The sequence below is a fragment of the Oncorhynchus masou genome, chromosome 24 (assembly GCF_036934945.1).
Source record: "Oncorhynchus masou masou isolate Uvic2021 chromosome 24, UVic_Omas_1.1, whole genome shotgun sequence".
NCBI classification, from domain to species: Eukaryota; Metazoa; Chordata; class Actinopteri; order Salmoniformes; family Salmonidae; genus Oncorhynchus; species Oncorhynchus masou.
The window spans coordinates 40,149,066-40,163,240 of record NC_088235.1 but is presented as its reverse complement, the minus strand read 5'-3'; the positions used below and the strand labels follow the sequence as shown (position 1 = coordinate 40,163,240).

At 40.2% G+C, this 14,175-nt stretch overlaps 1 protein-coding gene across 1 annotated transcript in view; it reads left to right on the top strand.

Moving 5' to 3' along the window:
* The window catches only part of LOC135512172 (zinc finger matrin-type protein 4-like), a 128,091-nt gene extending 114,266 nt beyond the window's left edge, over nt 1-13,825 (top strand). The window contains exon 6 of the mRNA XM_064933896.1: nt 13,648-13,825. Within this exon, the coding sequence (XP_064789968.1) occupies nt 13,648-13,669 (22 nt within the window). The 3' untranslated portion in view covers nt 13,670-13,825. The remainder of the gene's footprint in view (nt 1-13,647) is intronic.
* Nucleotides 13,826-14,175: the final 350 nt, after the last annotated feature.

Below are 14,175 nucleotides of genomic sequence, written 5' to 3'. Positions count from 1 at the left end.
GTTAGAGTGTTGGACTAGTAACCAAAAGGTTTCAAGTTCAAATCCCTGAGCTGGTAAGGTACAAATCTGTCGTTCTGCCCCTGAACAGACAGTTAACCCACTGTTCCTAGGCCATCATTGTAAATAAGAATTTGTTCTTAACTGACTTGCCTGGTAAAATAAAAAAAGTGGGCTAGACTTTAAATACAAAGATTAGCTGGCTACTCACTAGCACATGGACTTCTGCTTAAGTGATTATTCATTTTCTATAATGTCTGCTTCAAGAAGTTGTTTTTTATTAGTGGGTGTGCATTGTGCATGAATCATTTTGAGTTTGTAACAAACATTGCATTTTCATAGACACACTTGAAAGCCAAATCAGTGATTATTGCAACAACAACAAAATATTCAACTGTTTTGATAAAATAAGGCTTATATTTAGCCTAGGTATAATTTTCCATGCAGTTTATTGACTTTTAATTGTACATCAAAGCTTATGTAGAGAAACTGTAAAACATGTTTTATTTATATTGTGAATCACCCATGAATCTGAAATGTTTTGGCCATATCACCCAGCCCTAGTATACACTATCACAAGTCAAATTATTTTCAATTTATTGAGAGTTGACTGTAGCAGACACACACACACACACACACAGTCAACTAAATAGCAACAGACCTTTCTCTGTATTGTCATTATGTACAATGCAAATACATGTACATATTTGCAATGATTATGATAACTAGTGCTGTTACTGACCTCTTGTCAAGGGCTAAAGGGTGTATGTGTGCATGTGCGTGCGTGCGTGCGTGCGTGCATGTGTGCGTGTGTGTGTGCATGCATGTGTAAACTCTGTAGTAATGTGTGTCTGTCCTAAGGATAGATGGTTGTGAGACTGCAGACAAGCCATTCAACCTTTTAGCCCAGTCACACACTGGATACACACACACATAGACACAAGCTTACCTACAGCATATGCGTGTGGGTATAAAAGCAGTCCATCTCGCATGCTCTCTCACGCTCTCTCTCTCTCTCTCTCTCTCTCACACACACTCTCTCTCACACTCTCTCGCCTGTCAGCCCCTGGCGAGGTCTTTCTCTCCTGTCAGCCACTGGCGAGGTGTAAGGTTAATTCAGGACTACCGCTGGCTCACACTCATTCCACACGCCCCCACTCCCTTCATCCATCCCTCTCACCAAAACAACAGAGCGCTCTTACTCCCTAACATCTGACAAGTGCGGATTCAATATATGAATAAACAAAAACAACACACACTATATGCGTTAACAAAACACCCACCCACGTACGCACACTGTCACAACCACACACATACACTGTCACATTATCCCGTATGTATTTTGAGATCTTAGCAAAGTAGTGGTAGGTCCATTACTCGTTGGCAGAAGAGAAGAGTAAAGTTAAAACACGTTCACAGTGTATGCATGTACACACACATGTTGGTTTTGCTACGAAGTGGGGACCCAATAATGTATTGTCCCAAACCACTAAGCCTAACCCTAACTCTTAACCTAACCCTAACCTTAACCCTTTGTAACGGTTTTCTTCTGGTGAAAGAGAGGCGGACCAAAATGCAGCGTGGTTAGTTTTGTACAGCTTTAATAAAGATGAAAGCACAACAATCTACAAAACTTGAAAAAACCAAACCAGTCCTATCTGGTGCCACAAACACAAAGACAGGAACAATCACCCACAAAACTCAACACAAAACAGGCTACCTAAATATGGTTCCCAATCAGAGACAATGACTAACACCTACCTCTGATTGAGAACCATATCAGGCCAAACATAGAAATAGACAAACCAGACACACAACATAGAATGCCCACCCAGCTCACGTCCTGACCAACACTAAAACAAGGAAAACACACACGAACGATGGTCAGAACGTGACACCCTTAAACTAAACCAAACACTATCTCCTAAACCTAACCCCTTAACCTAATTCTAACACTGACCCTAAACCTAACCGCTAAGCCTAAAATAGCCTTTTTCTTTTTGGAGACCGGCAAATCAAATCAAACTTCATTTGTCACATGCGCCGAATACAACAAGTGTAGACCTTACCGTGAAATGCTTATTTACAAGCCCTTAACCAACAGTGCAGTTCAAGAAGAGTTTAGAAAATATTTACCAAATAAACTAAAGTAAAAAATGATTAAAAGTAACACAATAAAATAACAATAACGAGGCTATTTACAGGGTGTACCGGTAGAGAGTCAGTGTGCGAGGGTACAGGTTCGTTGAGGTAATTTGTACATGTAGGTAGGGGTGAAGTGACTATGCATAGAAGTGATGATGCAAAGATAATAAACAGTGAGTAGCAGCAGTGTACAAAACATATTGGGGGTGGGGGTCAATGTAAATAGTCTGGTGGCCATATGATTAAATGTTCAGCAGTCTTATGGCTTGGGGGTAGAAGCTGTTGAGGAGCCTTTGGTCTTAGACTTGGTGCTCCGGTAACGCTTGCCGTGGGGTAGCATAGAAAACAGTTTATGACTTGGGTGACTGGAGTCTCTGCAATGTTATGTCCCCACTTGTTAGAATGTTCCTTGTTTTTCTATCCTTATGAGGACTTTTTAAACCAAAAAGGATAGTAAAGTTAGAACACACACACACTGTAAATGGAGAAAAAAAGTGTGAGGAAGAGGAGAGGTCACTGGCCTCTATTGAGCGCTCTCTCTATACTACTCTAATAACATTGACATTGCTGTCAGTTTGATAGAGGGTTGAGAGCTGTGCTCACTTCATATCGACTCAACACAGGCAGGTGTGCTTGTCCGACACCTCGAGGGACAGATTCTTGCAGGTGCACTGCTTCTTTAATGTCAGAGTGCCATATCAAGGCCCATGCTTTCAGAGAGGATGAGAGATGGCAAAGGAGGGGAGAAGAGGAGATGAGTAGAGTAGGTCTAAATAAAAAGAAGAATGAGGAGAAATTAAGAGAAGAGTTGTCTTTGGGCACCTGCACACACACACACACACACACACACACACACACACACACACTCAAACACACCTGCCATTTCGCTCACAAATGTTCTGTCTCTCTCCGTTCTCTCTCTTTTCTCTCTACACACACACACCTTAAACAAACACACCTGATATCGCACTTGATTCCTCAAAGGAGTTTTGATTGGAGGTGTTTGAAAGTTTATTTCCCATGATATAAATCTCAAAATGAGTCTGAATAGTAAGTTACCAACTTTAAACTAAATCATCACCTCAGACTTGTATACTGTAGGTAGATCTCAAGTGTTACAGAATATAACTTTAAAAGCCTCACGGTGGAAGAAATGCCATCAAAAGTATAGTGTGTAGTGCTGAACGATTAGCACATTTTTTTTGGGGGGGGGGGGGGGTTATGAAACAACTAATTTTCAAACATCAGTTCAATTAATTGAATTCCAATTAGTTCATTTTTTTGTGAACCCAACGTTTCTCTAGAGAGAAATCAAATAATTTAGAATGAAATCAAGGATGTATCACAGTGTTGTCCAAGTTTGGCCAGGGTAGGCCGTCATTGAAAATAAGAATTTGTTCTTAACTGACTTGCCTAGTTAAATAAAAATTAAATATAACTATATATTTTTAAATAACTCTATAGGTCGCTAGGCTAAAGAGAGTCGTAGTTTTCATTAAGCAAATATTCAACCTAGTTCACTGTAGAAACATGGAAAATAACTACAATGACCATAATTGTATCAGAGAGGAAGACCGAACCGAGAGGTTTCACTCTCGCCAAAATCCAACCAAAATAAGCCCTATGCGATTCCATGTGCTTATTTTGGACCTAAACGTTGTCGCATGCCTTCCCGCCTTTGGGACAACAACTCCCAATGTTAGAGCAGAGACATGAGTATCTCGTCATTATATACAATACCAGTCGAAAGTTTGGACACACCTACTCATTCAAGGGTTTTCCTTTATTATTACTATTTTCTACACTGCACTTGAAGAGTTCAAAGTTCTTGAAATGTTCCAGATTGACTGACCTTCGTGTCTTAAAGTAATGATGGACAGTCATTTCTATTTGCTTTTTTGAGCAGTTCTTGCAGTTCTTGCAATAATATAATAATAATAGTATTATTATTATAATAATAATAATAATAATAATACGTATTTTACCAAATAAGGCTATCTTCTGTAAACCACACCTACATTGTTACAATACAACTGATTGGCTAAAATGCGTTAAGAAGGAAAGAAATTACACAAATTAACTTCTAAGAAGGCACACCTGTTAATTGAAATGCATTCCAGGTGACCACTTCATGAAGCTGGTTGAGAGAATGCCGAGAGTGTCCAAAGCTGTCATCAAGGCAAAGGTTGGCTACTTTGAAGAATCTAAAATCTTAGATATATTTTGATTTGTTTAACACTTTTTTGGTTACTACATGATTCCATATGTGTTGTTTCATAGTGTTGATGTCTTCACTGTTCTTCTACAATGTAGAAAATTGCAAGAATAAAGAAAACCCTTGAATGAGTAGGTGTGTCCAAACTTTTGACTGGTACTCTACATATCTCTGGATGGATGCACTTTTACGCATGAGATGTTAGGTTAAATGCAGACAGACCGCATAGACTGCATGAGAGAGGAATGTACACAACACAATGATGAGAGGGACAGAGACAGTTCTTGAAAGAATGCCTCATCTACTTTGAAGAACTAGTACAATTATTTCATCAGACAGCTCTGCAGCATACTCAGGCACCAGTGGAGGCTGGAGGGAGGAGCTATAGGATGACAGCTCATTGTATTGGCCGAAATGGAACGGTGTCAAACACATAAAAAATATGGAAACCACGTTTGAATCCGTTCCATTAATTCCATTCCAGCCATTACAATGAGCCAGTCCTCCTATAGCTCCTTCCCACCAGCCAACACTGTTAGACAGGCTAGATAAATAGAATGACTAAAGATTGGGGACTCGGGGAAATCATAATGTTAGATGGCCTGGCTGCCTGACTGCTATTGCCTGAAAAGCGATGAGATGATTCGTTTAAGGAATGAACAATTATAAAGTAATCGAATAACAACAAGGTAATATAAACAACTGAAATATTGTATTATTTCATTGCAAATTCCTATTTGTCTATTGAGGTCTACCCATTGTGGACCTGATTAATGACAATGGAATATTTTCAATGTTTTGGCAATTGAATGTTCACTATTTCTGGCTTTGTAATTTCTATTAAAAAGCTCTACAATTATTTTAACATCATTATTCCATAATGCATTTCATGTAAAAAAAAAAACATAATTGAAAGCGAAATCAAAAACGTGATATTTTTTTAAATAATGGAACCGAAACGGAACCCACCTCAAAAAGCATTAGAAGTGCACCATAACAAGAATATAACCAATCCAGCAAATGGGTTCCGTGTTGTTGGGTAAGGGCAGGCCTGGGCAATTATTTTCCATGGAGAGCCACATTAGAATATATTTTTGCCATAGCGGGCCAGAATCATATTACAGGATTATACATCATGTGTATGACTGTGTTGACAGATATATCTACTGTAAATCACGTCCAGATATGCTACTTATTTTACTTTTTTAACATGCACAGAAATAAACCACATCCATGTTCTCCTTTTGGTAGGTATTTTCATTATTAAACATGCAATGAACTACACGGTATAACGAGTGCGCTGAGAGTTGGGAAGCATGTTCAGGGAGTGATAGTTTTAATAAATAAAATGAATAAGAAACACAAACGCACCGACATGAAAACAGAGTCAATAACACCTGAGGAAAGAACCAAGGGGAGTGACAGATATAGGGAAGATAATCAAGGAGGTGATGGAGTCCAGGTGAGTGTCATGAGGTGCAGGTGCGCGAGATGATGGTGACAGGTGTGCGGGATAATCAGCAGCCTGACAACGTAGAGGCCGGAGAGGGAGTATGTGTGACACACGGAGGGAAAAGTACACTGTGCATTCAGCACCACGGACAGAACTCTATTTAACGGGTATGCACAAAAACACAAGAAAGAGAGGGAGGTCAACATCACATTTAACCTACTCAATTAGTGAAGTCTCTGATGGGCATTGACTAGAGCAGTGAAGTCAGGTATAGTTTCTGACATCGCTATGGGCAGGATTGCTGAGAGGTGTGAGTCAGTAAGCGATTATCTGTGCCTTGACTTGTTATATTTCATCACTGAAAATGTCTGTTTACATACATAGGTTGACCCAAACAGTACAAACATCTTCTGAGGATGACTCATAATCTTTGGAAAGTTTTGTTCATCTAGAGATGCATAGAACCTCGTCAGTGACATTGTTTTGACTAGTTCTCCAATCACTGCATCAGATTGAAGATCGATAAGCTCAAGTTGCAGGTCAGTGGGAGCGTTATCCACATTGAAGATGAAAGGAGATGACATTTTCCAACACTTCGAAATCCTCAAAACTTTGAGAAATCTCACTGTTCAAAGCACGCAACAGCGATGTATACTTCTCCCGCTGGTCATCTGATAGGGAAGAGACTAATAGTGTCGGAAGGTGGGTGAGATTGTTGCTTCTACTTGGCGGGTCAGGAGGAGTCATTTTCCCTTGAAGGCTTTGACAAGGCTGTACATCTGATGTGCAAAAAGGCCCTTCCGTTGTAGTTTGGAATTCAGTTCATTCATGAGGGCCATGATGTCCACAGTGAAGGCAAAATCAGCCAACCATTCTTTATCTTGCAGTTGAGGGAAAACCGCATATTTTCCTTTCATTTGCAAAAACTCAGCAATCTCCGACTTCAGGTCCCACACCCTTTTAAGCACCTCCCCCAAACTCAGCCATCTCACGTTTGTGTGGTAGGGGAGATCTGCATGACCCGACTCTGTCTCTTCCAACAGTGAGACAAACTGCCTGTGGTTTAAAGATTTGACTATTATGAAGTGTATCACTTTAGTGACTGTATCCACAACATGGCTCATTTTCAGAACACATTTACAGAGCACCTCCTGATGGATAATGCAATGCAGGAAAATCATTTTCTGATCTGGGTTCAGCTCAGCTACTTGATCTTGTATCCTTTTCAAAAGGCCAACATTTTGTCCTGTCAAATTTGGACACCCATCAGTGGTCACGTTGGATAACTTTTTAAAACTCAGTCCCAGCTTTGCCACACACTTATTAACCTCCTCCAACTAATATTTCCCTGTGGTTGTGCTCTTCATTGACTGCACTGAAGCAAGCTCCTCTGTAATTTCAAAGTCTGGGGTTATGCCTCGTAAGAATATCAACAACTGCACCGTGTCACGTGCATCACTGCTCTCATCCAGGGACAAGGAGAAATAGGTGAAATCCTTTACCTTGTCTTTCGACTGTTCCATATTCTCTGTGATGTCCTCAGCTCTTTCTTGTCGGGGCAAAGTATTGCTGCAGAACCAATTAAACATTCTCTACTCGGGGCTCCTGTGTGGCGCAGTGGTCTAAGTCACTGCATCTCAGTGCAAGAGGCATCACTGCAGTCCCTGCCTCAAATCCAGGCTGCATCACATCTGTCCATGAGTCCCAAAGTGCGGTGCATAATTGGCCCAGCGTCAGCCGGGGTACACCATCATTGTAAATAAGAATTTGTTCTTATTAACTGACTTGCTTAGTTAAATAAAAGGTTCAATTAAAAAATATTTATATATTTAAACATTCTTTAATGAATTCGCCCTCAGCGAATGGCTTGCTTGTTTAGCAATTTTGTGGGACAGTACACAGCTGGCTCTCACAATTCCGTCCTTTGCTGAATGCAATTTTGTCCTTGCTGCTTTTGCAACTGAGAAAGCAACTCTTTCAATGCACTTGCCCTCTGCTCAGAAGACATATTCCTATATTTCTCCATATCTCTCTCTATATTTGTCTGGAAGTGTCAGGACAAGTTGCAGTCTTTCAAGACAACGATGCTCTCTCTGCACACTAAGCACACAGCTTTCCCTGATACTGTACTTCAAAAAAGAAATATTTCGAGGTCCACTCTTGTTGGAACACCCTACATTCATTGTCTACTTCCCTTTTCTTTAAAATCTTTGAAGAACAAATTTTTGCTCAATTTCTAGCTAGCTACTATTTGTAACTGTGACGTGTGTGTCAGCCTGTCAGTCACTGTCTGTCCTTGTGCAGTTGTTATTTATACGTGCCTTCAAAATACATGTCCCACAAGCAGTGGGATTTAAATCATTACACAAAGAGGCTTTTTATTTGAATCACAAATACGTTTTTCAAAATGTTATAATCGCAAATTCTTTATGCGATCTGAGTATGATTCCACCCGCCGTCTTGAATCAGGTCGCGGGCCGCATATGGCCCCCAGGCCATCCTTTGCCCAGGCCTGGGGTTAGAGTTATGCAAATGCATTAGGTGATGTTGGGTTAGGGTTACGGTTATGCAAATGAATTACGGATGTTGTTGCTTGAAACCAGTTTTGGTTTTTCACTGGAAAAGTATTGATTTTCATTTCAATTTTGTTTTGTCCATTTTGGGCAATCATGCTCTCCCCTCTTCTCACCCTGCCCCTAGCACTAAACCTCAGCCCTGTCTCCTCTTATTCGAACAGGTTTTAATCTAGTCTATATTGACAGTGCTAGGGCGCATGCACGCATGCAAATACGCACGTACACACACACATTCTCTCTCTTTCGTTCTCTCTCTCACACACACTTTCTCTTAAACACACTCTCGCACACAAACGCACACAAACACACACGTACACACACACATTCTCTCTTTCGCTCTCTCTCCTACACACACTCTCTCTTAAACACACTCTCGCACACAAATGCAAACAAACATGCACACTACTGTAAAAAAACAGTAAGGAATCTCAATGGCAGAGCCCATTTAGGAATCAGACTTTCTTTCACATTTCTGCAGACACATGGTCCTCTAGAGACGTTTGTGGGGAGAAGTAGTGAAGGGAGAGCGGAGGGGATGTGAGAGGTGCTGGGGTGAGGGTGAAAATGAGTTAGGTAAGGGGAGATGAGGCAATAATGGAGTGAGGTGAGGTAAGACTGGGGTAAGAATGGGTGAGGTAAGGGGAGATGAGGCAAGGATGGAGTGAGGTTGAGGTAAGACTGGGGTAAGAATGGGTGAGGTAAGGGGAGATGAGGCAACGATGGAGTGAGGTGAGGGGAGGCTGGGGTAAGGATGGGTGAATTGAGGGGAGATAAGGCAAGAATGGAGTGAGGTAAGGGGAGGGGAGGGCAGCTGGGGTAAACATGGGTGAGATGAGGCAAGAATGGGGTGAGTTGAGGTAAAGCTGGGGTAAGGATGGGTGAGGGTTGTGGAAATGTCAGGTTGGATTCCTTTTTCAGGATTCATATCAGGAGACAACTGAGAGAAGAAAACATCTGTAATTTATGTCACACCAAGACTATGGACATTGAATGTTATATATGCATGTAGAAATGTTAAATCTTTAAGAGTGCAAAAGCCTGTCGGACTAAAGCCTCAAGATACACAGGCACGCACCAGTGGAGGCTCCTCGGAAGAGGAAGTGGAGGACCATCTAACTCAGTGAATTTCAAAAATATAAAAATAGTCAAACATTAAAGTTATCTTCTTTAGATAAAACTATACTAAATATATACACGTCACCAAATAACTAATTAAACACACTGTTTTGCAATGAAGATCGACAGTAGCCTCAACAGCACCCTCTAGGGTAGCACCATGGTGTAACCGGAGGACAGCTACTGTATTTTCCATTACATTTACATTTACATTTAAGTCATTTAGCAGACACTCTTATCCAGAGCGACTTACAAATTGATACCAAAATTTTGACTTTGATACTGATACCAGGTTTAGTATCAAGATACTTGATACCATCAGGATACTCCATACCATAAAGATACCGAAACAACAACAACAAAAATGCTGATTAGCAGTATGGCACTTGATCCAGACAGATAAACTCAGCTACTGCTCTGTTCAATTGTTGGGCATATTTTAAGTTCAATATCATTACATTTGAACATTTTTATGTAAATGTTTTAGAGACAGCCATGTATGCGGTAATTAATCAATTATACAATTATACCATTATACCAATTTGACTTTGTCTTTATCTAACTACAAAACAACATAAAGGTAATCATTTATTTGAAAGGTAAATCTCTATTGATGAACTGGGTAATGCAAAATATAGCCTAGGTCTATTCACAATACAGGTAAAGAAATATTATTAATTCGGAGTGTGTGCATTCATTGAGATATTGAGCTTGCTTTAGTTGATATCATGGGACTAAAGATGACAAACAGTCTGTTCCATTTAGGACTTATTTAATTGGCAACTGCTAGGAGAAATGTTTTATTGTCCTGATCAACAACATTTGCATAGGAGAGGCAATCTCTTCTTGTATAAAAGTGTGCGCTGTCTCTTTAAGAAAGTAATTATGTCATTTGCAAGGCAGAGTGGCTGTGGAATCTGACTTTGTGCCTATGGAATCTAGTGAAAAAAAAGATGGGAAGTGAGGAAGTGATTGAGTTAATTAATAACGTGTTTGGTAATGATCAGCTTTGAGTCAGCATATTTAGCCTTAGGGTTATCACTAACAAAGTACTAGGGTAGTGAATTCAGCTATATTTTTCGTAGCCGTCTATTTACCACCACAAACCGATGCTGGCACTAAGACCGCACTCAACGAGCTGTGTAAGGACATAAGCAAACAAGAAAATGCTCATGCAGAAGCGGTGCGCCTAGTGGCTAGGTACTTTGATGCAGGAAAACTTAAATCCATTTGACCTAATTTCTACCAGCATGTCACGTGCAACTAGAGGAAAAAAACTCTAGACCACCTTTACTCCACATGCAGAGACGCAGATAAAGCTCTTCAATATTGTCTGCAAGAGAATTTAAAACCTTTTTTTGTAAGAACATAGTATATGGGATTGATTTTAAGAAATTAATTTGATTAATATTATAGTGCTTCTAATCCAAGAAAAACGAAACCCTCAGGTTTTCCATTAGGAAAATATGGCGTTGTACAACATGACGGTCGGGAGTAGGCTACAGTACTAAGAACATTACATTTCCACACTCTATTTCTAGTCTAACCAATACTCAAACGGAGATGAAAACAGTGAAATAAAAAATCTCATTGATTTGTCAAGACCAGTCCCCATGTTTGTCTCAGAGCAGCGCGAAACAGTGCTGAAATAGTTGTCTACAGCGGGGGTGCTATTGCTTCAAGTCCTATTGCTTCTAACTTCAATAAGCTTTTAAAATAAATAAGACCTACACCACTTAACAGCACATTACTCAACACTAGTGAGATTATTGTCGCCTACGGTGGGCCTACAGTATATCGGAAAATATTTTTTTCAATGACGCGGCATAATTGCAAATAATTCGATTTAGAGGATTGGAGGATTCTAAATTCATATCTAAGGGGAATTTTTCATTAGGATCTGTGAGAATATCTAAGGGTCTTTTATGTTATTCTAAATTAATAATTAATAATAATATTCACTTTGTTTAAAAAATAACAATATTTTGGAGATGATTTCAGTTTCAATTAACCTAAAGTGAGCTACTGTAATCTGAATAAAAGCCCAAAAAATATTTGTAAAGGCCAAAATATGTATTTCTGTTTTTAGAGGGAGAGAAACCATAAGCCCACCATGCCTATTTTCTGGACAAGGACATCCCAGCCGTGCAAACCCTACCCTGACCCGGACGACGCTTGGCCAATTGTGCACCGGCCTATGGGATTCCCAATCACGGCCGGTTGTGATACAGGCAACTTAACTAAGAAATACATTTGACGATACAATTCTCCCCCTACCCTCCTTCTTGACAAGAGTCTATTGTCCTGTGAATATCCCATAATGGCGATGTACAAGTAAGCTACAGTAAGAGCACCTTCTTCATCCTCATCATTCAGTTCATTGAAATTACATTTTGAACTTGTGCACAGTTATCAGTTTCAATTTCGTTGATGTTGCCCATTCATTGTCAGTTAGAGACACTATAGCTTGGGACCAAAAAGCATCATCAATGCTCTAACTCCCCCTTGCGCTGTTCTGGAGCCATGAAGAAGTGATGCAGGGTACCATACCAAACCACAAATTTCCTCTAAGTCCCACAGTATAACCTCAAAACTTTGAGTTGAGCAACCACTGTACCTGAAGTGTTTCAATAGAAGCTCTCGTTTTATTTGCAAAATGACTGTTTGGACTAATGATTATACCGAAAATCAGCTAGATGTAGGCTAGAGTGTGCAAGGCGGTATTGAACGTGTCACTGTCTGTCACCAATTTGTCTCTTGACCTGTGTGCACCTACGTTATAAACTTTCATTTGTAAGCTAGGTTGTAGCAACCTCATGATGGGTATAGAGCAAATTTGAGTATCATGTAGTAGCCTAAACCTTTCGATGTTACATTGAGCTGAGTGAATGGACTGCATCAACCGCCAGTGGCACTCAGGCACGTGTGCACACATGAATACACACACACACACACACACACATACACACACACATACGCACACACACAAACACTGGACTGTTAATGTTAGAGTGCAAATATTGTCTCTTATAGGCTGAAACACACTTGTCTGAAGCCAAACCAGAATATGAATCCTCTCAGTAGTGAGTGAGTGAGTGAGTGAGTGAGTCAGTGAGTGAGTGAGTGAGTGAGTGAGTGAGTGAGTGAGTGAGTGAGTGAGTGTGTGTGTATGTGTATGTGTGTGCGCACGTGCGCGTGTGTGTGTGCGTGTGCTGTGTGTGAGGTGAAATGGGGCAACTATAGGTACCCTTGGGGGAGAGACGAGACAGCTGAACTCATCTTGGGTAGAGAGAAAAAGAGCACTCTCTGTGAATGAAGTGCAGAATAATGTAGCACAGTTATAGTGTTAATATGCTGTTTGGATCCCAGTCACAAAACCAGAAATGGCTAGCTAAAGTCTACAGTTATTTATTTTATTTTTTTGGGGGGGGGGCTGCTCTAGCCTATATGTTTTTTTTTCTCCAGATCTTTCTTTCATCTGAATATCAAATGTCCTGTTAAATGTATTCACTCCCACTATGCCTTCATTAAGTAATAACAGTCCTCAATCAAACAAATCTCAATGTTTTAATAGATTCTTTCTAAATGCCCACCTGTGGCGTCTCTTTGTCTCTATGTAATAATGTGGCTAGTGTAGTAAACATTTAAACACAATCACCAGGAACATGATACACCCAGAATCCCTCTGTAATTACTCATTTTAAAAACCAGAGCGATTTATTTACTCCTCATCTCCATCTATTTGTACGTTTGGGAACAGTCAGAATGGGAAGCATTAAGGAACAAGAGCCATAATGAGAAGATTGTGAAGTCAGATTATTGTATAATGCCTTCCATTGATGGTTGTGTACTCTCTCTGTACTCAGTTGTCCTCTCCGTCTTCAACAAAACGTCTTCCGAAAAAAACAGGCATCAAAGTGAAAGCAGCAGATGATTAAACTGTTATATTTTAGGCTGACTTTCAGTAGTCTTCAGTGATTTAAGTATTTCATAATTGTGGGCAAAGAAATGTAACCACAAAGACAAAATACAGTCTCAGAGACAGTTAAAGAGGAAATGATTTCAAACATTTCCTTTTGACTTGTGTTCAATATATCTCAGAGAATCCTACTTACTCATCTTTTTCTCTCCGTTCTCTATTTCAGCTTGAAGCAGGTCCAGCAGTAAAGCACTGGGACCAGAGACCTGTGGACATTTGGAAAATGGGAAAATGCTAATACTAAACATGGGAGTAAGGAGCTTGGTAAAATGAAGACTCACCTTGGGAATATTGGTTCTTGGAATTTAGGAAGACTGAGAAACTTCTACAGAGGGCTCAGGAGTGTGTGTGTGTGTGTGTGTGTGTGTGTGTGTGTGTGTGTGTGTGTGTGTGTGTGTGTGTGTGTGTGTGTGTGTGTGTGTGTGTGTGTGTGTGTGTGTGTGTGTGTGTGTGTGTGTGTGTGTGTGTGTGTGTGTGTGTGTGTGTGTGTGTGTGTGTGTGTGTGCACGCGTGCATGTGTGCGAGCTTAGGAACAACTTTAATCTTATGATGTCTTGAAGGTTACTGAGGACCTATGTGTTTGATATGTGTACTTTAAACCAACAGCAGTCAGAATAACATTGGGTATTGCTGGTGATCGCCATACTGCTTGAGTGTGTCCCAAATGAAACCATATTCCCTTTATAGTGCACTA